Source organism: Populus trichocarpa, chromosome 15 (assembly GCF_000002775.5).
Source record: "Populus trichocarpa isolate Nisqually-1 chromosome 15, P.trichocarpa_v4.1, whole genome shotgun sequence".
Classification (NCBI taxonomy): domain Eukaryota; kingdom Viridiplantae; phylum Streptophyta; class Magnoliopsida; order Malpighiales; family Salicaceae; genus Populus; species Populus trichocarpa.
In genome coordinates, this window is record NC_037299.2 from 270,257 (window position 1) to 295,239 (window position 24,983).

At 34.7% G+C, this 24,983-nt stretch overlaps 4 protein-coding genes across 8 annotated transcripts; 2 read left to right on the forward strand and 2 right to left on the reverse strand.

Moving 5' to 3' along the window:
* Window positions 1-1,361: 1,361 nt before the first annotated feature.
* LOC7464479 (protein GAMETE CELL DEFECTIVE 1, mitochondrial) lies at window positions 1,362-5,263 on the reverse strand. Its single transcript, XM_002321334.4, has 4 exons — window positions 5,082-5,263; window positions 3,390-3,912; window positions 1,925-2,114; window positions 1,362-1,789 (listed from the first exon to the last, which is right to left on the reverse strand). The coding sequence occupies exons 2-4, from the start codon at window positions 3,890-3,892 to the stop codon at window positions 1,598-1,600; spliced, it is 885 nt and encodes a 294-aa protein (XP_002321370.2). The 5' UTR covers window positions 3,893-3,912; window positions 5,082-5,263; the 3' UTR covers window positions 1,362-1,597.
* A 1,017-nt stretch (window positions 5,264-6,280) lies between these two features.
* On the reverse strand, window positions 6,281-8,745 carry LOC7464504 (L-type lectin-domain containing receptor kinase VIII.1). Its single transcript, XM_002321922.4, has one exon. It carries the CDS (start codon window positions 8,437-8,439, stop codon window positions 6,421-6,423), a length of 2,019 nt encoding a protein of 672 aa, XP_002321958.1. The 5' UTR covers window positions 8,440-8,745; the 3' UTR covers window positions 6,281-6,420.
* Window positions 8,746-10,402: 1,657 nt separating this feature from the next.
* On the forward strand, window positions 10,403-15,096 carry LOC18105481 (serine/arginine-rich splicing factor SR34A). Of its 5 annotated transcripts, XM_052447289.1 has the most exons (15): window positions 10,412-10,606; window positions 11,436-11,695; window positions 11,850-11,969; window positions 12,201-12,302; window positions 12,499-12,564; window positions 12,840-12,914; window positions 12,988-13,102; window positions 13,259-13,305; window positions 13,386-13,443; window positions 13,664-13,713; window positions 13,846-13,902; window positions 14,269-14,348; window positions 14,435-14,518; window positions 14,631-14,673; window positions 14,805-15,096. In XM_052447289.1, exons 3-15 carry the CDS (start codon window positions 11,883-11,885, stop codon window positions 14,823-14,825), a joined length of 885 nt encoding a protein of 294 aa, XP_052303249.1. In that variant the 5' UTR covers window positions 10,412-10,606; window positions 11,436-11,695; window positions 11,850-11,882; the 3' UTR covers window positions 14,826-15,096. The 5 variants fall into 5 exon arrangements, with proteins under 5 accessions (XP_052303251.1, XP_052303249.1, XP_052303250.1 ...); XM_052447291.1 differs by lacking the exon at window positions 14,631-14,673 and having other exon boundaries at window positions 10,403-10,606; XM_052447290.1 differs by lacking the exon at window positions 11,436-11,695.
* A 3,936-nt stretch (window positions 15,097-19,032) lies between these two features.
* On the forward strand, window positions 19,033-20,757 carry LOC7464480 (60S acidic ribosomal protein P1). Its single transcript, XM_002321325.4, has 4 exons — window positions 19,033-19,215; window positions 19,307-19,519; window positions 19,871-19,921; window positions 20,308-20,757. Exons 1-3 carry the CDS (start codon window positions 19,147-19,149, stop codon window positions 19,919-19,921), a joined length of 333 nt encoding a protein of 110 aa, XP_002321361.4. The 5' UTR covers window positions 19,033-19,146; the 3' UTR covers window positions 20,308-20,757.
* Window positions 20,758-24,983: the final 4,226 nt, after the last annotated feature.

Consider the following 24,983-nt stretch of genomic DNA (forward strand, 5'->3'; position numbering starts at 1 on the left):
TCTGCAATTGATCAATATGTTGCAAGGGCTGCACAATGCACAATTTGTCAGGCTATATAGATCCTGACACCATCAAAGTATACTTCTTTACAATTAATACTATTCGCTAATTTATGCTGTTAAGCTCTACTGACATGCTATAAATAGCCAAGATGTATTGAAGTTTCAACAAATCAGAAATAAAAAATATCTTCAAATTTCTCTATCGTTTTGTAAGGTATTTGATATTTTTTATTTCTTACTTGTTAGAACTTCAATATATCTTGGCTATCTATAGCCTTTAGTTGAGTTTAACAATATTTTTAGAACTAATAAATATAATTAATCATAATCTATAATAAAAGATAATTTAAGATAATTGTAACAAATCAGAATCAGGAACAAGTCTGCCCGGTTTGAGTTGCTGTCTTCAGTACTGTTTCGGCCTCACATTAGAACTGATCTTGTTTCTGGACTTTCCTTCTCGTTTTCCTTGTAGGATACTTCCTCTCCAGTTTCTGCTTGGAAACTGTCCTCTTAATGCTACTGCAAATCCTCTAGGAATGTTTCGTGTTCCTGCTCGTACAACTTTCAACTCTTCAAGGAATGCCGATATCGATGCTATTGGTAGCATGGGTCATACTACACTTGCCAGATGGCTCAGTTTTTCCTGAATTCATTGGAGACATAGTGCAGTCCAGCACCCTTGCGTCTTGTGTTCTCTTTCTGGAATCAATGGAGGTTCATAATTAATTAGTGTTTTTTCCTCAATGCAGATTATGTTATAGATATAAACAACGAAGTTACTGAATCAATTTTTCAGATACAACCTTGGAGGAAGTCGTCTTTCTTTATTTATTTTTTCCTTTATTGGTGCCAATAAACTCTTCTTAGTTGCTTTTGCGACAAACGGTTTCATATTGTATGATGTACGCAGAAGATATAGCTCCAAGATTTTTTATAAGATTGGATAACACCGCTTCCATTTGCAGCAAGTCTATGCGCTAATGGATACAGTTTATGATTTCGTTCGATCTTCCTTTGTATATATTGATAAATTATTGTTGTCATTGTTGTTGTAACAAGGGACCGAGCAATTTATATGTTCCTTAAAAGAAACAATAACATTTATAGTTTGAAAAATAGTAATTCGTGGGCGTTCCAGGCGGGGTATTCAGGCAACTGCTGATATGACACATCAAAAACATTGCGAAAACGACGTTTATAATTGGAGGTGAAGACATTGGGAAAAGCGATTCGGAATGATTTCCACTCTCTTGGAGTTACTTGTAACACCACTTCAAAGTCTGGACAGCTAATCTAGGTGAATGTAAAGATCTGGTTAGAGTGAAGAAAACTTTAAAGAAAAAAAAACAGACGAGTGCTCAAAAGTTGCAGTAGATTCCATGGAACATGAGATCGGGAAAAAAAAAATCATTCATGGATGAACATGTGAATCTCAGAAGCAGGCATGCTCCCTAAACTGATAAAGCACAACTCTGGAGTTCGAGAGAAAACTCTTTAAAAAGATAAGGGAAACACTGTTTGACTTGTGTTTATTCCCCTGAGAAACATCAATGGCTGGGAACAAACAAGTTCGGCGGAATCAGGAACTGAACTACCTCCCTTTGTGGGTAATTAGTTTCCTGTCCTCTTTGAATGGTTGTGTTGATGGATCAGATAGGCTCGGCACTCTTGTAACACTACCCTTCCCTTTCTTGGCATTTGGTCCTAGTTCTTCTATCATGTATTTCCAACCATCAATAGGCCTCCTCCGGCTAAATATGTGAGTCTTGATAAAACTAGCTATCTGCAAGTAGTTGCAGAAAAAAATTTTAGTTAAGCTGGAAAGAGATGATGGCTAGGCTGGAAAGGAGATATATACCTAAAACTAGCTCAACAAAAGAAGACATAATTTAAAGTGATATTGAAGACGTCAACTTGCCTGGAATTTGCTGTATGCTATTCGACGATCAAATTCTTGGAGGAGAATATCTTCCTCCCTCTGTGACATTTCCCAAATATTTCCATCTTGTGCCTTCGCTGTTGTTTCCCAACCATCAGGTTTATTTTTAAACTCGGAAGAGCTTGGGATTTTTGAGTTGTCCAGGTCATTATTGGCTGTGTCAAAAATTCTGCAATAAGATATCTATTAGAATTGACAAGTTCACCTATACTCTAACAAAAAACATCTGAGTTATATTCCGACTTGCCAGTAATCCCACACAAAAAGCAAAGCTTAAAGGATCCAGGAATTCAATAGGGCTAAAAAAGACAACGAATTTATTCTCAAATTTTCTACACTTTGTGGAAGGCCTATGACATGAGACTATCAGAATAAGCTAGAAGAAAACATCGAATCACACAAACCATAAACCAAATGTACCCAAATTTTTAATCCATAGAAATCCAAAAGGGCTTTCAGGGAGTGGGAGCTATCAGGGAGCGGGAGCTGTGTTCGATTCTTCAATGTGAAGGAAATGTAGCCTTATTGCTTCATGGTCATATAAGTATTTTAATTCTCAATTTCATTTTTGTGTTCACAACAGCATTGATACAGCTATTTTATTATGGAGCATAGCACAGTGAGAAGATCAGAGAAAAGGTGCATTAAGAAATGCATCCTGTTTAGAAACTTTAAGCATAAAGTTCATACAAGAAGGCAGACTAATTATTTATCAAGAAAATGGCATGCCAATAGCCGTACCATTCAATTAGTTGTTTTCAGGTTAATTTTGTTAGCAGGCTTTGACATTTGTTTTTGCTATAAAAAGAAAAAAGAAAAAATAGAATCACAATGAAAAGAAAACATGTTCTCACATACGATTTTTCTCTTTGTTACTAATCAAGAAGCTTTAATGAGTAGGATTTGGGATACAGGTTGGAATGGGCTAAAAGTAACTTACTCGCTCAAGAAGCTCAAAACTAAGAATGCCTGGCGAAGAAACCAGCAAACTTCCAGTTTTTTCTTCTTTTTTCAAAAAAATATTACGTTGATCACTAGCATAAAATGTGTAGTAATTTGGTCAACAACAGGCTTTAGTTTCTATAAAGCAACAATCAAAGAGTTCTTAAAACCAAACTTTAAAAATCATCAGAAGCAAAATTTCTTAAAATATTTAACAAACTTTTATTGTTGTACGTGTTATATATGGTGCTTGGTATTGTTAAGAAGGTTCCTTTATAAAGGTCAATATGATTATTAACTAAACCACCAGCCTCACCAATTTCTCTTGGAGTGAGATTTATCTATCATTTCTAAGAGACAATTACACAAGTGTACTGGTCTGGTGATCGTGATGGTCATTTGGTAGTTTAGCCTCACAAACCAATTCAGTTTTAGATCAGAAATAATTAAATTATACAACTAATAGTAAATAGCATTGGATGGATGGAAGAAAGGGACGTACTCAGAGCAGCTATCAAGCAATCTGTCGATATCATCAGGAGAAGAATCTCCCAATGTAGCATTCATAGCCTCCTCCTGCTGCTTCTCAATTTCCTTGGTCCATAACCCAGCATGAATTCTTTGCTTCTTCAATCTGTAATCTTTTTTCATATTGTCCAAATTATAAAGCGAATCACCTCCATTTTTATTATTATCATTCTTTGGCTGTGGTTGTGGCTGGGTTTTCCGCCGCTCATCCCAGTTATCATTCATTTCCTCAACAAAAGCCTTGGTCTCAGCGTCCTCTATCCCTGTGGGTGAAGAGAAATTGACGTCCATTTCCCATGGAGCTCTGTTCTTAGCCGTTAGATCCTCTGGTAGCCACGCTGTTTCCCACGCATCATTCCATTCATCCTCCCCTTTTTTGGTAGAAAATGATTGAAAAAATTGGCTCACTCCATTTATTCTGCATCTTTCTTTAATTCTACTACAACTTGCTGCTGCTATCTGTCGAACAGAAAGCATTCTTTGTTCTCTTCACTTGACTGCAAGAAATAACAGATAATAGAATTTAGTATTTACTGGATCTATGACCCACACACCGCTGCAGATCAACTTGCTAAGCTGTTTCAAATGACAACAACTTTTGACGAAACAAGATGTCAAGGTTTAGATAAAAAAAAAAGGTGATTTTTTTTCAAATGATTTTGAAGTAAGGAAAGCAATGATCAAACTAAAAAGAAAATAGAAGCAAGGTGTATGAATCAAATTACACAAACAACATGTAAGGATATCAGTTTTTTAATTTCGCATGTCTAGCTAGCAGCCTGCATACAATGCCATAAACCTCATTCAAAAGTCCCAATGTACTCATACACAGATAAGCATCCTTTTTTCCTCCTATTTTCTTCCTCAATAACCATAATAAACCCATAACCGCAAAACCTAAACTCTCAAATCAAACCAATAAAGCATATTAAATATCTTCCGATATTAAGACCTCTGTCCACCATCACAAAAAAAAAATGAAAAGATCCAAATTCCAACAAAACCCAGTAATAAAGACTCACTCATGCTTGAAAAGTTCAAGCAGAGGAAACTAAAGGTTCTTCGAAAACCACCACACAACAAACATCAACACGTCCTACCAGTGTTCAGACAGTGAATAAGAGTGAGTGCAGGTTGGAGAAGATGATCAAAGAAGTCCATAACAGCCATAGCCAATACCATAATCACATCTCAAATACAATCAAATGACTCTTATCTCAATAAAAAAATCCAACTTTCACCTATGTGAACTAGCAACTAAGCCACATGACAACAGAATTGAAACCAAACTTCATTACAACAAATGATTCAATAACAAAAGAAATCAAAACTCAAACTTCAAAAATCACCAAGCTTTGTATGACATAATTAATCATATCACCGCACCAATCAAAGAGATTAACTAAACAAGAAAATAAACAGACCCCAGATAAAAAAAATTGAGTTGGAGAGCAGTGAAGTGTAAAAAAGTGAACTTTTAGAGTTAAGATTAATGGGTTTTAAGGATTAATTTAAGTTTTTAAAAAAACGATCACACCAAGTCTGGAAGATAAAGAAAGAGTGAATTTTAGGCCAGACCAAAATAAAATAATTTTTCTAAAAAAAGAAGAGCTACGAACATCTCTAACTCAAGAAATGAAATGAAGAGAACAAGTGAGAGAAATACCTGAGTACACGAAAAAATCTCAACTTGGCGACGACGACTCGGTGACTCAGAGAAATTCAGGTCCAGCTCTGGTAAACTTGTAAGGAGACGTTTCGAAACCACAGTACAAAGACAACAGCAAAGATAGACAGCAGACGAGAAGAGAACAATATGAGAAAGCCCAAAAGCTCTGTTTGGACTCGAGGCTAGAACATTTGAGTGGAAACCTCACAATTAGCCCCTAATGTATTATATAATGTTTAGTTAAGTTGCAAGACAGAATAGTTTCTCAATTAGGTCCTAAATGACAAAAAGATTTCTAATTCGGATCTTTTTATCCATTTTTTGTGCCCAATTTTATATAAAATGATTATTGGGTCAGTACTAAATAACATACTATTACTATGGAAAAAGAACCCAATTGAGAAACGATTGAAACATTTTGGACCTAATTAATAAAATATATTGACTTGGTGACTTAATTGAGAATTGATATATAGATTAGGAACTAAATTCATATAGAGTTACAATAGGGAGGGTAAATTGAGGTTTCGCCATGGAAGAAAGCATTTGGTGTAGAGAATGATAATGATTGTTTGAAAATATATTTTTTTGGAAATATATTAAAATCATTTTTTTTATATTTTTTTATATTTACTTTTGTAAGTTTCCCTTTCTCTTCTGCCTTTTCAATGATGTGAACCAACATAAGACTCTGTATAACTAATCATATAGTGGAAGATGTTTGGAACCATTAGTAGTAGTTGCAGAATACTTGATGTGGATGATGTACCGATATCTTCTATGGGCATGAATCCAAGTTTAGGAGATTTTATCCTTCGTATTTGTGTTCTGCAAGCATAATCTTTGCTTGCAAAACTACCAGAGACAGATAGCGAATTGAACAGTTTTAGTAACATGAGTTCAGGTATTAGCTTACTGCCTGTTTTTGTTTAATGCTCCTACACAGTATCTTGGGAAGACACTCTTTTCCCCATGGTGTTCAGCTTGCACATCCTACACTATAGAAAATACTGGCTCTACCTCCTCTAGTCAAGCCCGATGGTTGCCTGCTGCATAATTCCTAGGAGTGAATCCTCATACTAGTGATTGCATCCATCTCAACCGTTTTCTTTTTGCAAAGTGATTTTAGATTCTGTGAATTTTGTGCCTTGGATGAAGAGAAGCAAAGGCATAGAAAGTTGGATTCAGCTTCATAATGACAGTAATGGCCATAAGGATGTAAGAACTCAATATATATGTTGGAATAGAATCATTAAACAGCCTAACATCTCTGCTCTGATTTGCTTGTCTACAAAATTTGATGGTGTTGATTTTGCAGACTAAAAATGCAGTGCTTTCACTTGAAAAGAGTGCAGGAATAGCCAGTGCAGAGACCAGTATTGGCGCTGCTGTAGGGAAAAAGAGAAACAGGTCTATTTGGTGGCAACTCCGGAATCGGCCCATCCAGGTTCAGAAACTCCACCGCCTCCTCCATGCATGGCCTGCCTTTGTTCTCATTTAGTGTACAAAGCAGTCCAATCTCCGACACTCTAATTGCTTGTTCCAAGTTCACCATGGAGCCCATCCTCCTGTCCACCAATCTTGCCTTCTCATCAATCTCATGCATTCTCCATGCGAAATCCAACAAATCCCTCTCTTCTTGCCTCAACTCAGACTCCAACCTTCCTCTCCCAGAAACAACTTCCAACACAAAAATGCCGAATTCAAACACATCAGCCTTTTGACTCACGGTTGCTTCGAAACGTTGCGACTCGGTGGAAGAGAGCACGAAGCCAAAGTCGCCCAGAACTGCTCTGAAGCTAACATCAAGAAAGACACTGGTAGTTTTCATGTTCTTGTGAGCTAGCTGCTTTGAGTGGAGGAAACTGAGTGCATCTGCAACATCTTTAACTACTTTCAACCGCCGAGTCCATGGAAGCACGCCAGCCCCAAATAGCCATTTGTCGAGGCTTCCATTTGGATAAGAGTCATACACAACCATGGTTTCACGATTATCCTGACACCAACCTCTGATAGGAACCAAGTTGGGGTGTCGAACTCGGCTAATGGTACTGATTTGTTTGAGCAATCTTCGTCTATCCAATCCAATTTGTGAACTCAAAAATTGAGCAGAGAAACGTTTAATGGCCACTTGACAACCATTTGGAAGCTTCCCTCTGTAGTAAATACCTTTGGAATCGTTGCCTAGTATTTCATACTCGTGAAAACCCCGAGTGGCAGAGGAGACTTCAGAGATGGTGAAGCGACGGGGTTTGTTGGGAGGCCTTGGTCGTTGCCTTTTATCTGGCAATATCACAGCCTTAGTTTGATTATTTCTGCGCCTGCCGTTATAGAAAAGACTGGCAAACACAGCTATAGCCAGTGCCATCACACAAATGAAAATCAACAAACTGTTTGGGGGTTCTTTCTTTGAGCTATGTGACGCTGAACTTTGAACACCTTGATCATATTGCTCCATAAGCTTACTCTCACATGTCTCTGCAGATGGGGCACGGAGAGAGGCTTGGCTTGTAGAAGTGAAGTTCCACGAGTATACATTGTGAATTTGGGTCATATTGCCAGTTGAAGCTGAGAATCCAACAAACATGTATTCATTGAGAAAAGGGGAGAGATCAAGAGAACCAGAGAAGATGGTCTTCGATCCAAGGCTAACTTCCATCCAGCTTCGTGAACCATTATATGCTATCTTAGCTTGGTGAATCAAACCATCCTTGAGGTAGACACCGACATCTGAAGCATTTACAGTCGTGCTGGAAATGATGCTGCCAAGATTGATTCCCACATGATTGTCATTTGGATCACCAAATTCAGGGTTATGACGGGTATCAAACTCAACAGCAACAGCTTTATAATTGTCCTCACAGGCATCATTGAGCATGGCCAGCCATGGTCCCGGCCTACCCACAGTGAACTCATCAGGCACCACAATAAAGGCAAGGCCACTGCCTCCACTATTATTGTAACCATCTGTAGAGTTGACATGAGATTCAGCACTAGAGTTGCTAAATTGGAAAGAGAAGGTGGTCTCGAAGGAAGCTGGAGTACCAGTGAGCGGATCAAGCATACGGATAGGATAAGCATGGATGGCTCGTCCTGCTTGATGTCTCAGATCTAACTGGGATTCGTCAGGAATTTGGATAGCTCCCTTTTCATCTGAAAACCTGGCACTACCTAAAAGCTTAACCTCATGTACAATTTTGGGATCATCTAGCCTAAAATCTGAGAAGAAAAGATGTTTGGTCACTGTAACTGCAGGTCCAGTTATCTGCTTCTTCCTGTCAGCTAAAATTGGATGTGCTAGAAACACTACAATAGTTGCTGAGAATAACAACGAGAAGCAGCAGTAAGAACCCATTAAAGCGGACAAAGAAGAACAAGAGCTGAACTGCAGAAGAAAAGTTCCTTACTGCTAAGGTAAATGTTGGAAGAGTTTGCTAAATAGACGACTCCGTTCCACCACCTATCATGTATACTGAACTTGATAGTGTGTTATTTGTCCACAAGTGAACAAAATCATCCACTTGTCCTGGTTTGAAGATATTAAAAAGGGATTATCCTCATCAAGGTATAATGGCTGATAGTGACTTGTAACATCGTGTGTTTTAGCTTCATTCCTTCATGGGGTATAGCTATGGTTGTTTGAGGTGAATAATGATTTCTGAGTCATATTCTAGGGTCCCTCCTTGTCTTCCATTTTGGCTTCCCAGTTGTATAATCGAAGAAGGCCACCCTATATTCCGCCGCCCAAATGAATGAGAAGGGCCATCAATCAAGATTTCATCTTATGACAGGTAGTATGCTAATATACCTTTCCATATTGTTCTAAAATCTAAATAATTGCAATCAGTAAATTGGTAGGCAGAAGGTAGATGTCATCTTCTTTGAAGGATAAATTATAAGTTGATGACGCAGTCAAAAAACCTTCATACAAAAATTAGGATTTTCATGGTTGAGTTGGGGCTTGACTGATCCGAAAAATTAAGATGCCTCATGAACAGAGAACTTTTTCAATGCTTAAGCTGGTATGTGTAAAGAGAAAAGGAAGAATATAAAGGAAAAGAAAAGAAAAAATAAAATGAGGGCTAGGAAGTGTGTATTTGGCCTGGTTTTCATGGCCTTTGACTGGATTTTATGGCCTTTGGCTGGCTTTTCATTCTGCAAATTGCTCTCTATTGTATTTATGGCGATGTTATGATTGACTTAAATTATCTCTTACACGGGTTACTGGGTGTATTTATATATCTAAACCTTTGGAATTTCTTCAGGAAAAAGAGATTATATCATTAACGACAAATTAAATTGATTTTAGCTGGGCATGGTAGCTCTTGGTGCCATGGTTGTTGTGCATGCATACTGTTGATGAAAAATGTTGATGATGGTCTACTATTAAGGTAGAAAAAGGTAATTGCCCTGCATAGAAAAAACCAGTATGAGAAGTTTGTAAGAACAGCTCATGGAAACCCAAAAAAGTAGAAAAGCATGTCGGGTAAGATTGGTTAGACTGAGACAACATGGATTTGGGATGAACTTCTGCTAGAAAATTCCAGCTGCTTGCGTGGAGAACTTTTTATCTTCTTTTTTTCAAAAAATTCTTTGGTATACCATCACAAGCACCAAAACATATATGCACATTTTAGGTTGGTTTGAGACTGCTAATGTGTTAGGTTTAGTAGGATAAACTCTCACCTCAATCCTGATTATGATTATGGGGGTGTTTGGGATAACGATGGTGATTGTTTTTCATAGTATGTTTTTATTTGAAAATATATTGAAATAATATTTTTTTTTATTTTTTAAATTTTATTTTTAATATTAACACATCAAAAATACCAAAAAACCGATATTATTTTTGTGATTTCCAGCCTTTTGCGCAAAAAACATTTATAATTTTATATATGTGTGTGTTTATTTATAAGTTGCGCGCATCTCGTAAGCATACAGGATTTTGTTGTTTATTATTAAAATATTTAAATTTTTTATAAATCATTTTTAATTAATTTTTTTTAATATTATCAGTGTTTTTCCAAAATATTAATGTAAGATAATAATTATATTGATGTTATTTTCCTACATAAGAATATAATTATTTAAATAAAAAACTGAGGCTAAAAGATATTAATTCTTAAGATTAAAAAATCGAACATCACTGGAATAAAAGAATAAAATAGTTATCACTATTTATTATTTACTCAAATATATATATATACACCAAAAAATAAAAAAACTCAAATATATATCTTATTGTTATAACTCAAAAGCCGATTGGGATTTGGGCCTCTTACTGAACCGAAAAAACACGGTTCGGGTCGGTTTTGAAGTTGCGAGACCACAGTCACTACACTACAAAGTGGAAGTGTGGGAGTTTAGCCAAAACGCAGCATCGGCCCGAAGTTTCAAGCTTTGAGAGAAGGAACAGCAAGAAACCCTAGCTATCTTCCACCTCAGTCCGTCAGTCCGTCCTTCCTCGCTCTTTCTCCAAACCTCATCGGCTCGCTTCGGCTTCGGCAACCGTTTCTCTCTCGGTATAGTTAACAACAACATAGCTCCTCTCTTTCTCTAATTTCTTCATGTTCATGTTAGGGTTTCAAGATTTGATTTCTAAACCCTAACAACTTCCAGGACTTGAAGATTACAGCAATTAATTGAATTCTTGCTTAATAACTGCGATTAAGCAACTGTAATTACTGGTTTTTATTGATCTAGTGTTCTCCATCAGTATTTATTTATACATTTTAAATATTGAGAAAATTAATCTACTTTAATTAATATTATTATTATTAAAGGAAACGAATTGTTTGAAATTGATGATGAGAGGCTAACATTAGCATTTTCAAACACTCCGCTAATTCTCGCTTGTGTTACTTTTATTGTTGGGGTTGCGAAATGTGTATAGTGATGTGGGCTGAGAGACAATCTCTTTTACTTGATGTAACGAAGAAGAGCTTAGGACGTGCTAACTAACAAGAATAAGGAAGTTTTCAAATGGAGTGTTAATCAATGGTCTCTAATGGCTATTTAGATTAGTTGTTGGCTGACTGTTTTTTTTTTTTTTTTGCGGGGGGGTGGGGTTGAGTCAGTAACTGACTTGATGAATTCTTAAGTCGGTGAATTCAATCAGGGAACGGAAAAAGGTTTTAAAAAGTGGCGTGAAAGACAGATGCCCCCTAGCCTTGACCCGAGGGTAACTTGCAAAGTTTGCGTTTTTTGACAAAAGAAGGGGAACTTGGGGGTGTATTTGTATTTTAGAGGGTTGTTTTTATCAATTCTGTTAGAAAAAAAGTGAGCTGAGTAAGGTAAGTAAATAAATATATGTTACTTGATATCATGACACAAATGCTTTCTTTATGATAGATGACAAGCGCTTGGACAAATTTGAGCTGTGCAATCATGCATAGTGATATAGAGAGGGAGTGGGAAAATCAGGGTGGAGTGGACTTATGAGTATTATTTTTTATAACTGGAGATTGTTTCTCACCTTCGGAAGAGCTATACATCTACAAAAAAATTGTGGAATGATGAGGAGACCAAATATATATTTCCAATTTTGTTATAGCTTTGGAGCATCTTGGAGCAAATGAGCAATGGAGCTTGTGGAGCACCGCCCACATTGAGTATTGCTCACTTGGTTTGCTTCATAGTTTTTGGTTTTGACATACTTTTGTTATCGTCAGAGTACATGCTGATGATAAATGGAACATAAGTACATGGAGCCTTTTTGTTTCTGAAAATGTTTCTTTATTTATGCAATTTATTTGCATTGTGCAGTGAAAGCTTTGCTGTACTCTTCTGGTACAAAAAATGAGTGGTCGCTTTTCTCGTACAATCTATGTTGGCAATTTGCCTGCAGATATAAGAGAATCAGAAATTGAAGATTTATTTTACAAGGTTTGTTTTAAATGTTTTCATGTGACGTTAAGTCTTGTTTGCAGAATAATGAGATTTGTTCATTTTCAGTGAGTTGTGTATTCAACCTTATCATTGTTATTGACCTCAGAAATAATGGCTGCTTTTATGTACTATTAATTATGTACATGCCTGCTTGCTATTTAATATTATTTCCATAAGCAATCTTATTTGTTTCTGGCATTCCATCCTTGCTTCAAAACATATTAAAAGTCCACACAGGCACATCTGTGCTTCCAATCAGGGGAATCAAATATTGAAGAAAAAAACAAGCATTGCTTTGCTCGTTCATGTACTTCCCTGAGGCTGAATAGAGTGAGTGAGTGAGTGTGTGTGTGTGTGTGTGTGTGTGTCACTTATGCAATGCTTGTGTCATTTGTATTATAGCATAGTGAAATAGCTATTACTGGACCATTTGTAGATTGTATATGACATGGTTTGTATATGTTATGCAGCTTCCCAGTGGTTTACTATGGCTAAGCTTACAGATTTTTGTTATTTATTTTTGTAGTATGGCCGTATCCTGGATGTTGAATTGAAGATTCCACCTCGCCCCCCTTGTTATTGTTTTGTCGAGGTAAAGCCCTCACTACATTTGATCTCGGCAACATATGGAGCAAGGTAGCATTGTTGTATTTTCTACTTGGAAAGAAGAAGAGCACTTCAAATTGTGTTTTGGGGCCATTGCATGGTGAAATGATCATTGTCCTGTATTGCAACATGAGTGTTTCTGTTTGAGTTTGGGGATCAACAACTTGATGAGAAAACGCTGAAACTCTCCTAATTGTCTCTCCTAGAACCCTCACTCATAACTGGGGTCTTCATCATTGGACTTGTGTTTTTCGTTTTCAGTTTGAGAATGCTCGGGATGCTGAAGATGCAATAAGGGGTCGCGATGGCTATAACTTTGATGGTTGTAGGTTAAGGGTAATAATCAGTTCTAATTGTGTCTGTATCGTTTGCTGCTTGCCTTTTTTATTTCTCATTGTTATGCATGCAGGTTGAGCTTGCCCATGGTGGTAGAGGACCATCATCAAATGATCGCCGTGGTGGGTATGGCGGTGGTGGTGGGAGTGGGGGTCGGTTTGGCATCTCACGCCATTCTGAATTTCGAGGTTTGTTTGGGGAATATTTATTTCCTAGTGAAAAATTCATAGCAGTAATTGGACAGTGTTGTTCTGAAAACTACTCTTATTTCTTTGCATATAATTTACTCTTAGTTTTCTTCAAGTTACCTGGATAGAGTTCTAAGGCACATAATTGTTTTGCAGTTATTGTTCGTGGTCTTCCTTCTTCTGCTTCCTGGCAAGATTTGAAGGTTTAAAGAACTTCTAATACTTCACCAACGAGAGTGTTATTTGTTTCTGTTCTCGCTACTGAGTGATAAATTGATTTCAGGATCATATGCGAAAAGCTGGAGATGTGTGTTTTGCTGAAGTTTCTCGTGATAGTGATGGTATGCCTCTTAGAATGCTCTGCAACTTCCCATTCTTTTTCCTGTTTTAGGAATATTTTTTTTCCCAATTCATCTTGCTGGTGTTCAATTTCACATCCTATTTTTGAGTGAGCTGCAAAAAATGCATGGATACTGATATTGGAACGTACAGTGATAAATATCTCATGAGCTGCATGTATTCATGCGGAGACTGAATTGACATTTTGGACTTAACATTCAGGGACTTTTGGCGTTGTTGATTATACAAACCATGAAGACATGAAATATGCTGTAAGTTGTTTTGTGGTTCAATCCCTTTACTCCCAAAAAATAAATGAATAAAACAATGATAACAAAAACATTTGGGGGGATTGTTGCTCTGTACTCTGATCTAACAGCTGGCACGTGCTTTTGTTAATTCAGATTCGGAAACTTGATGATACTGAGTTCAGAAATCCTTGGGCCAGAGCTTATATTCGGGTAACCATTAAATCTAGCACTTATTTGTTGAGTAGGTGGTGAGTTAATTTATATATTTGAAAATGGTTTTATAACGCAGAATTGGCAGTGGCTTGCAAATTTGCCATGTCGTCGCTTTAATTATACCTAGTGGATCCCCTACCTTACCCGCTCCGCTCCATGTTCTATTTTGGAGTTCTAGAAATTTTTTTAAACATCAATCCATGAGGCTTTTAACTTATCATGCTTTTCTGTAGAATAAAAATAGCTTACTATCAACCTCGTGAAGATGCTTTGCATATGATGGGAGAAAAAAATTTAACAGCTGCAAATGAAGGTTCACTTAACATTTGCTCTTGGTTTTGCTGTTTGTTCTGTTTTTTCAAGGTGAAGCAGCATGAGAGCTCTCCATCAAGGAGCAGGAGCCGGAGCCGTAGCAGAAGTCGAAGTTCAAGGAGAAACCGGAGGTTTGTGTGCTTTTTATTCTTTGGCATTGTACTCTCAAGTAGCTTTTCTCTATAAATTGATAGTTTCCGCTTTCTGTTTTGTGCAGCAAATCATTGGAACGATCTGTTTCAAGGTCAAGGTCAAGGTCAAGGTCAAAATCTAGATCAGCTTCACCTCTTAAATCATCCAGGTAATTGGAGATTGCTTACCGTTTCAGCTTCTTCTCCTCGCATTTTATTTGCTGCCTTTCTTAAGAGTAAATTGATTTTTTTGTCATTCTGTTGGTATTGAAATACACACAGACCAAGATCAAGGTCCGGGTCCAGGTCAGAATCTCCCAACAAGGCAAGTGCCCCCTTGGTTTGTTAATGAAAAAAAAGGGCAAGGAATTTGTAGTTATTACTTCAGAGTTGTGTGCGTGGGACTTCAGTACAATAACTAGTAAAGTACTCAGATTAAGCTCTATCTTTATGCAGGCACGGTCTGGAAGTGCCTGACTGCTATAAACTACAGTGAAAACCGCCGAGGCCTTCTTAGATGGACTCAGACGAGTTTCAGGGGCTAGTTGTACTAGTCATCCAGTTATTTACTTGGAATATTTTGATGAAAACATGAACTAGCAGTAGTATTTGGCCTGATGGTTTCTAGTCATTTTGTTGGTCTCGGATTTATGTTAGCACACTTTTTATGTTGAACCTGGGCAATTTTCCAATGTTTGTGACACTCCCATCATTTAGATGACTGAACATCGTGTTGGTTTGTGCTCTAGTTTTCACTGTTACCGGTTAATCCCAATCACCCCATCGATATAAGCATGTTATTGTCGTTCTTGGCCGTCACCATTGGAACGTTCTTGACCAATCAATCCCCTCGACGGATGAAAAGGGGACGAAGTCATTCATGCTCTGAGTATTTTGTTTGTTCTCATTAGTGGTGATGAGGAATGAGCATCTGTGAGAATATTGATTGTGTGTGGGAATGCAAGCGTGCGGCTGTGATTTGGGATTGGGGATGCAACTGTAATTTTGCAAATGGATCCTTAGAGCTTTTAGGGTGCTTTTTAAATTAATTTTTACTTGAAATAATATTTAGTTAAAATAATTTGAAATAAAGAAAAAAATATAAGAAAATGTTTATTTAAAAATACTTTTGAAATGCAAAAATAATTAGGCTAATATGTTTGGTATTGTAACTATTGTTAATTTTTGTGGTTGTGGTTTAAAAAATAGATTTTAGAAAATATGAATTGTATTTTTATTGGGATTTATACAAAATTATAGTTTGTGGTGCTTAATAAAATACTTTTAAAAATATAGATGGGATAAAATATAGTTTTATTTGTATCGTACATTAGGTGTGTTTGGGAGTAGTGTGGTAGTTTTTTATTTTACGAGGTTCATATAAAAATAAAAACATGTAATTAAAACTTACTTTTAACGGTGGTTTTTTTGTGCATTTAATAGGTTTTATATCTAAAAAAAAATATTACCTTCTTGGAATGCAGGTTTCTCCCTCAGATCATGTGATAACTAGAGTTTTTGCTATTGACTTAATTTTGATTCCATTCCACAATCTATTACATCACTGCAAGATTTCAGTAATTAAAAACTTTATCTCTGTTCTGTTCATTGAATTAACATAATATGAGTCCCCACGTTTTAGTATGTGAAAAGCAGTAATTATTCAATATTTTTGAAAATGTTACTTCCCCGTGGACTCATCCATAAATATTGATAATACTTAGATTGTTGGTATAAGCTATGTTGTTGCAGGGGTGTTTGAGGATATATTAGGTTAGGTTTTGAATTATAATTTTATCTAATTTAATTTTTGATATTTTACATAATATAAACTTTGACTCATTCAAAAACAAATTTAAATCCAAGTGGGTTAGATGTATCGGGTTAGACTAAAATTTTTATGGATATTATTGTTATTCGTGGATTGATTATATTAATTCTCTTATTCATTGATGATTCTAAAACATTCGGGTTGTTATAGTTGGAATTAGATAATACCCCTAAAATACATATATTAAAGACAATATAAAATCTATCACAATTTTCACATAAAAATAAAACAAAATAAAAATTACAGTCAAATATTTTATCAAATTGTTAGGGTATAATATAATACAAAGACAAAGTAGCAGGAAGAGACTAAAAAGTTTTTTTGGATTTGTGATTTGATTAAAAAGTTCAGTGAATTCTTGAAAATTTCATTTGTTTTTTCATGGTCTCTTGGTTACCAAACAAAAAAGATCAAAAATGTAAAATGTATTGTCACTTCATCATATCAAACTTCAAAAGAAATAACTATAATTTTTGTAAAAGTAGGGAAAAGAAATAAGGAGAAAAGATTATAAAAATAAGGATCAGTTGCAAGTGTGAAGGCAAGAGAGAAACAAAATGAAAAGAGAAGAAAAAATATTAGTTATAACAAAAACACCTTAAAGATCTAAATAATTTTTTATGCCTTCAAATAATTCAAAAATTGATAAAAAACAAAAAAAAAGACCTGAAAAATTACAAACTTTTTGAGATTAGATCTACTTTTTTAGATAATATAAAAAAAAAATACTTAATTGAAACTCCTCTTAATAAATGAACCTGTAACACCACGATCAATTAACTTGATAATTAAAATCATTGTTAAATGATATTTTCACTCACTACAATCAGAATTCATTAACTTTCTTTCTTTTACTTCAAATGAGAAACAAAAGCAATGAAGTTTTGGAAAATGGGAGAGTTTTTAATAAACTTAAAAGGATTAAAAATGGGTCAGTTGCAAAGTAAATGACCAAATTTAACTTTTTGAGTCAATTTTGAAATGGCAATCTAATTTTTTGTTTTTTATTTTGGTTTCTTGTTTTTCAATTTTACCCTTGCTTAACAAATAAAAAAAACAATTGGAGTTTAATTTAACTACAAAAAGATCCAATCGAGAAGAAAAAATGTAACATCCCCCTATACCCGGGTTGTTATAAAAAAATATGAAGATTAAATTAAAAAAATATATACTTGAATACATAGTAAATTACGAGAGGGTACTATATTTCAATGTTTTCACCTCACTATTTAGTTTTTGTTACTAGATCATTGGTTCGCATTATACTATGGATCAAATGATTTTTTTAATGTATAAAAAATATCTAGTCGTTACTAACGTTTTTTTCTTGTAAAAAAATAATTAATTTATGTGTGGGTTGATTCTGGATGACCCAGTTGGCTTGACAAGTTCAAAGACAACCTGGATGACCCAGTTGGCTTGACAAGTTCAAAGACAACCTGGACTAGTAAAAATATAGTTTGACCCAAACAAATTCAAGTCGACATCTTTTTTTAAAAAATAAAAATATTAAGACAACAATATATTGGATTGACTTGGGTCAATTTGAGTTAATTTGCCAAATCCGCAACCCTGATCATGAGGCCATGATAACCTCATCAGAAAGCAAGTCAATAAATTGAAGCTTAATTCTCAATGTAAACACAAATTTGAGTACCTATAAATTAAGCAAGCACATGTGTATAAATATTTGATTTTATTAAAATATATGATTACGTACAATCTCTATTTAAAAATATTCTTACAAAAAAAATCATATGATTCTTCCAATGAATTTAATTTGTGACGACTTGATTTATTTATAAAATCAAGTCAAGATCTGTACTTTGCAAGAACACACATTTAGGCCTTTATTGTAGAGTGAGATTTGATGATTTGATACTTAAAATAATATTTTTGATTTTATCTTTAAAGTATTGTTGAAGAACTGTTATAGGTTGTTTAGTCATTTATTATAGACTTCAAGCCCAAATAAAAAAGACTTGAGAGCTTTAGTGAGAATTTCTTTGTTTGAAGAGTTTATCTTGAAGAGAATTTTATATCTCCAAGAAGAATTTCTACTATTTTTATGTTTAAGTTGAGGCTCTCTGTTTATAAGATTTTTTTTGTCAATGTCGCATGTCATTATTTTATTTGTTGATTTTTATTTATGAAATCTTGTATTTATAATAAAATATCTCATCCCAAATATCAACTTTTCATTGGCCAATAAATATATAAAAGCACATTTATTTTCCATGTTGTTTATTTCAATTTCATTTTTTTTGTAAAAATAAAATGAAATGACACATGGCTAATTTTGATTGGTTGCAAGTTTTTTGTTTCTACACTCATCAAACCAATATTGAAGAATAAAATTTAAAAAATCAATTAAAACAAAGGAAAAAAATAACTCGAGTAAACCTGAATTAACCTTTCAAACATGCAACTCGAGTCACAAGACTAAAATATCTCAATAGAAAGCAAATCAAAATAAATTCTAAAACTCATTTCTCAGTCAACTCAATATTAAAAGATGAACTGAAAAAAAAAATTATATTAAAAAAAGACAAAATAACCCGAGTCAACATGAGGTAAACACTAAACTCGTGATCTAAGTTATGAGACAAATTAAAAAATTATGAAGTCTAATTTCTAATTAATAAAATATTTAATAATAAAATAAAATAAATCCCAAGTAAACTGAGTTAATCTATAATTTGGGTTATGATTCGGGTTAAGAGATTGAAATAACTTTATAGAAATTAAATTTAAATAAATCATTAAAACTAATTTTTAACAAATTTAATATTAAAAAAAAAGTATAAATTTGTTTTGAAAAATACTATTAAAAATATATATACCTCTTGCCAGCTTTGCCCTAAAACCCTAGCTAATAAACCCTCTTGCCCTTCGTCAACTCTCTCAATTTCCCAACGTAACGCAGCTCTCATCTGGAAAAGACACAAGCAAAGCAAAGAAGCAATCATGTCTCTGAGTCAGTTCGCTTGCACTTACGCCACCCTCATCCTCCACGATGAAGACATCTCCATCACCGTATGAAACCAGACACACCAGCTTTTTATCTTCTTCTTTTTTTATTAAAAGAAATCTAAGGTGTTTTTTTTTTCCTGAAATATTGATGCAGTCGGATAAGATTGCTACACTTGTGAAAGCAGCCAATGTGACTGTGGAATCTTACTGGCCAAGTCTTTTTGCTAAGCTTGCTGAGAAGAGAAACGTTGGTGATCTTATCATGAATATTGGTGCTGCTGGTGGTGCTGCTCCTGCTGCTGTTGCTGTTGCTTCTTCTGGTCCTGCAGCCGGTGGGGCCGCTGCTCCAGCTGTTGAGGAGAAGAAGGTATGAACAATGGTGCTCTGTTCTTTTTTTTTTTTGGTGTTTTAGTCATAAAGGTTTGATCTTTAGGAAAAAATTGAGAGTTTTTTTTTTGTTGTGATTTGTTTTGTTTCATTGTCAATGTTTGATTTTTTGGGGTTTTGTTCTTTATGTGTTCTGTTTTGGAATATGGTTTTACCTGTGTTCATTGTTTTTCTAAGTTTTGAAGTTTGTATGTTTGTATTTTTGAAATTTGTCCTTTTCTTTTAGTTGTAAAGGCTTGAATTTTAAGGGGAATTTTAGATTTTGTTTTGAGGATTTTGAGTTTTAGAGTGTTTGTGTTTTGTTTTGAGATTTGGTGTTGTTTATGTGCAGGAGGAAGCCCCAGAGAGTGATGATGATATGGGATTCAGCTTGTTTGATTAGGTGCTTCTTTCTATTATCTTCAGTTTTAGTACTCTTTGTTGCCTTAAGAAATTAGGATCGGCTTCCAATTGTAATGTGGTAAAATTTTGGTTGATGATTTGAGAACTTCTGATTGATTGACCATGAACCTTTTTTCAAGGAATACAAGGATGTTTGATGTTTTAGCTCTATGAATTTCTTGTTTATATTGATTTTGATTCAGTTCTTAACAATGCTTACTTGTTTGGTCGAAAATTCAATGGGATTTGTTGTATCCAAACTTGTTCATGTTTCCTATGCGACTGCTATCCAAGTTTGATGTGCATATGGTATTGAAGATTATCCTATTTTTGGAAAGCTATACAGCATGAAGAATTTGAATAGAGTTTATGATGGTGGTTATGTAGGCTATTATGAGATCCAAGGTTTTTGGATGCCATCGTTTTCAAGTTGCCTCCATAACTGTGGCAATGCAGCATAGCAGAATCATGTGCCCAAGTTTCCTTTTGGTTCAAACTTTAGTCACCCTCACACTTGCAACAGCTATGAGATGATTGTTATGTGGAGGAGGTAATGAATGTGGGTTGACTAAAGCCCTCCTAAATTAGTAAAAGCTTGCATTGTGCACCTGCTGGTTCCATTCTCTTCTTTGCTGTGTTATTTCCCCCATAAATTCAGGTACAGTTCCTCCTGTGTTTCTGTCTACCCTCTCTTTGCGCGGTGGCGATTTCAGCTACTTGCATCTGCTGGTCCCCTATCCACCACTCTGTTTTTTGACAAACAAGTAGGGATGATGAGAAAACATGACATTTGGTATAATATATTTTCTTAAAATGTTATATTTGGATTTGGTATAATTTTTATTGTGACATCAAGAAAAATATATATCACTGCTGGAAGAAAGAAATTATTAAAATAACATTAGTATATTTTTACTATTGAATTGCTAATAATTTTATATTTCAAGAAAGACATTGATTTTGTTGATTTACTTGAAATTTACATTTTTTACTTGTACGAGATTGTTGGAGTACGAGTAGCTTTAATATTTTATTTTTCTCTTCATTTTTTACAACATAAATGTCAATCTTTTTTTTTTTTAATAACCCGGGGTGTCCGGGTCAGTTTACACGCACCACGACTAATTCTCGGCTTCACTGAACACCCTACAAGCCTAGTAAACAAGTAAGTCACTGCAAAGATGACAGACATGAACAGAAAAAATCAAATTCAGATAAAAAAAAGGAAACAGATCCCTATCCTACAAGACCAGTACCTCAAGTGCCATAAATGTCAATCTTACACTTCCAGGTCATAATGGTACATGTTCTTTAGAGATGGAACTTTATATTTAATCAAGAAAGAAGTAAGCATAAAAAATCCTATAAAAACTATATACAAAAGTCTCGAATTTATTTTGGTTTATTCAATAATGTAATAGAGGATTACTATAAAACAATTGTTTTGAAATTTTCAAAAAAAGAAAGAAAAGTGTATAAAAATATTTAAATACATATATTACTGCAATTTCTTAACAGTTTGTCACTTATTTATTTCCTAATTCATCGAGCTTTCTTACTTATATTTTCTTATATTACACATGTTAATCTAATTTTGTCCTTTTAATGTTTGATAACACATGCTTTGATTTAATCATTTCTATCTAATTTACACTCTCCCACTTCGTTTATTAATTAAATTAGTCTTTAGAGCTTGATTTTCCACCATAATTATTTTTTTATTCTTATTAACCGTTGTCTTATTACAAGCTAAGTTTTTTTTTTTTAATTCTAAAAGTGTGTTCAGCACTGTAGTAATTTTTATGTTCAAAGTTTGAAAAAATAGGTTTAAGAAAAATTATAATTTTTTCAAGAGAGTTTTTAGTAGAATTCATATAAAATTGTGATTTGGTTCTATTTTTTAAAGTGTTTTTAAAATTAATTTTCAATTGAAAAAATATCAAATTAATATTTTTTAAATATTCTTAGATAATTTTAATATACAAATGTTAAAAATAAAAAAAATCTAAAAAAAATTATTTTAATATATTTTTAATTAAAATTTTTTTAAAAAAATAATGCAAGTCAATACCAAATACACACTAAAAATATATAATCTTATCATCTACATCTTGCCTGAGACTTCCCTTACATACATATCCTTCTTGAACAAGGAAATATAATGGCCACGGCCCACCACCATCTCTTGATATTGAGAGTGAGTTTTAATTTATTTTTTATTAAAATTTATTTTTTGTTTTTGTTTTAAAGTAATTTTTTAATGTTTTTAAATAATATGTTGATATTAAAAATAAAAAATATTTTTTTGATATTTTTTTAAATAAAAAATATTTTAAAAAATAACTATCCAAACAACCAAAAAAAAAAAAAACCTGAAAAAAATCAATACATCAATAAATAATATAATTAAGACAAGATATATCCTATCTCCATTCTCCTCGACGAATCTAACAAAATTTAAGTAACAAGACAAGTGGACATCCACGTGGCTTGTCCAAACCCAACCTCCACTGGTAGAAGCCACCTCATCAACACAACCGAACCTTCCAAGATCCTTCATGCACAAGGTGAGCTCCCAGCTCCCTCCAGAGAAGTCCCATCAGCTCTACACATGTTGGAGCTTGGAAACTCATGTCCTAATGTCCACTCCTAGACATCAATTAATTACATAATGTTCACCTTAATCTCAGCCCTCCGCGCATGTCATCTTCTAGGTGCCCAGCTACCAATGGACGGTGGAGATATCTTTATCCAGCTTGCAAATCATTACTGGACCAAGTCAACCTCCACCACCTTCCTTCCTTCCTTCTTTCCAGATATTTCTAGGAATTTAGGATTTCCTTCACCCTTTATATACCTCTCATCTCTCCTCTCCCTCTCTCAATCCAATCCAGTCCAAGCAAGAAACCCTCGAAGAAGAAGAGCCCTTTTCCTTGAAATCTCAAAAAACAAACGTTGTCAAGCCTTAAGAATACAATCTTTGATTGGTTGCTTGGTTTTTGTAGCAAAAGAAGAAGAAACAAACCGAGCCCACTTCTTTGGTTTGAGGTTCAATCATGATGATGTCTATGTTCAGTTCATTTGATGCCCTATGTGCAGAATCATTTGGACAGAAGCCCAACTTCTCGTTCAGTGCTCCCAAAGAAGGGAACAGGCCAGAAGTTGAGTCTATGAAGAAGAGCTTGATGTCTGAAGGGAACAAGGACAAGTCATCTGCATCGTCAAAATCACCTCCTGCAAGCATTGACAAGTCATTACAGCAACAGAAGAGGAGACTAAGGTTTGCTCCGGAGTTGGATGGAGTTCACTGTTTTGAGACAATACTTCCTTACTGAGCCTTCATTTCTTCACTGATTTTTGTATATATTGAGCATCTTTAATTCAATTTTATGATCGAAATAAATTCATTAATAAAACTCAGAGCTGTTTCTTAGTGATTGAATAGATTCATTAGTAAATAAATAAAAGACAGTATTGAGGAGGGAAAGGAATTGTCAATTACATATCAATTATGAATTGCTCTGATCTTGGAGTTTCTGATCTCCACTCTCCAATGAAACTTGGGAATCCACACAAGGACCATGGTAATTGACTCTTTCAACAGAACAAATTTCTTACAAATATCATCGTAGTTGCGGCTGATAACGCATTCATCTGGCAGAGATGGTGTTCTGAGTGTTTCACTGCTAAAATCAAGTGACAACACAACTGGACAGCCATCTTTACCCTTTACAGAGCAGTGACATATCCATTTTTGCTGGAAAAGTTGTTAAAAGGATAATAGTAAGGTACTGATTTGATTGTGCCCGGCACTGTTACATCAAGTTTTTTCCAAGAGTCCTTCCCCAGGCTACATATTTCTACTTCATGTTTACGAGTCCACCAGTACAAATCAATAAAATCCCAGATTAGAAGAATTCTAATTATCTTGAAATCATTGGTTTTTGAAGCAAAACCAAATCCAATGCCTGCTAACAATTCATTACCAGACACCAGGAAGATGTGGCCGCAGCAGCTGCACGAACCGTGTTGAATACGAAGACAAATCAAACCATAATAAGAACACACAATTTCTACTTTTATATATCTATATATACAATGGTTCGGTAAGGTTTGAGTCAAAAGACATCAAGTTTATGATGATCATACGAGATGAAGGAGAAAACATGATCCTTACTGATTTTGTCTCGGCGTTTAATAAGGAGACGATGGATTTTTATTTTCACATCATCATCATAGTTAAAAAGATTATTTCTGTAAATAAAATTTGGGTTAGAAAGGAGAGTGTACCAAGATTTGCAGACACACCTGAACCTTATGGAAGACCTGACATGCAGCCTTGTTAAGATACAAATCACCAAATCTTCAGGCAAAAAATCAATCATCGTGTATGTTCGTACTCAATTTTCTTCTCCAAAATCCTGAGAAACCTTCGACAGAGGAAAGAGTTATGACTTATGAGGCTCTCGTTATTTTGGTTTGTGGTTAAGATTTTGCGATCTTAAAGATGTGTGTATACATTGAAAGTCTTAAACCCTAAGACGACTTGTTGTAGTCCATATATAGGGTTTGTCAATTCAATGTGATTGATTTAGAAAGCTTATTAATCACATGACAAAACATGAAACCAGTTTCGTATTTGTAACAGAAAGATTTTCCCGCATCCCTGTAATTTACCATGGCAATTGACTCCTTGAACACGAAAAAGTCAGTCCAAATACCAAAAGGGTTGCTGTAGTAGGGGAGGCCGATAATGCAATCATCGAGCGGCAGGGGTGCTGTCTTGAATGTTTCGCTGCTCCAGTCACAATTGAATAACCATCTTTATACCAATGACATGATGCTCCAATACTTTTGCCGGAGAAGTTGGTAGAAGGGAAGCTGTAGGGTTTATGTGATGACACCGCTAATGTTTCATCAAGTTCTTTCCAAGAATCCTTCCTCAGGCTATATATTTCAAATTCTTAGGTGACAGAGATGCTCTCCTTCATCCTCTATGATTAGAAGAATATGAATATCTTGTAATCATTGGTTTTTGAATCAAATCCAAATCCAATGCAGAG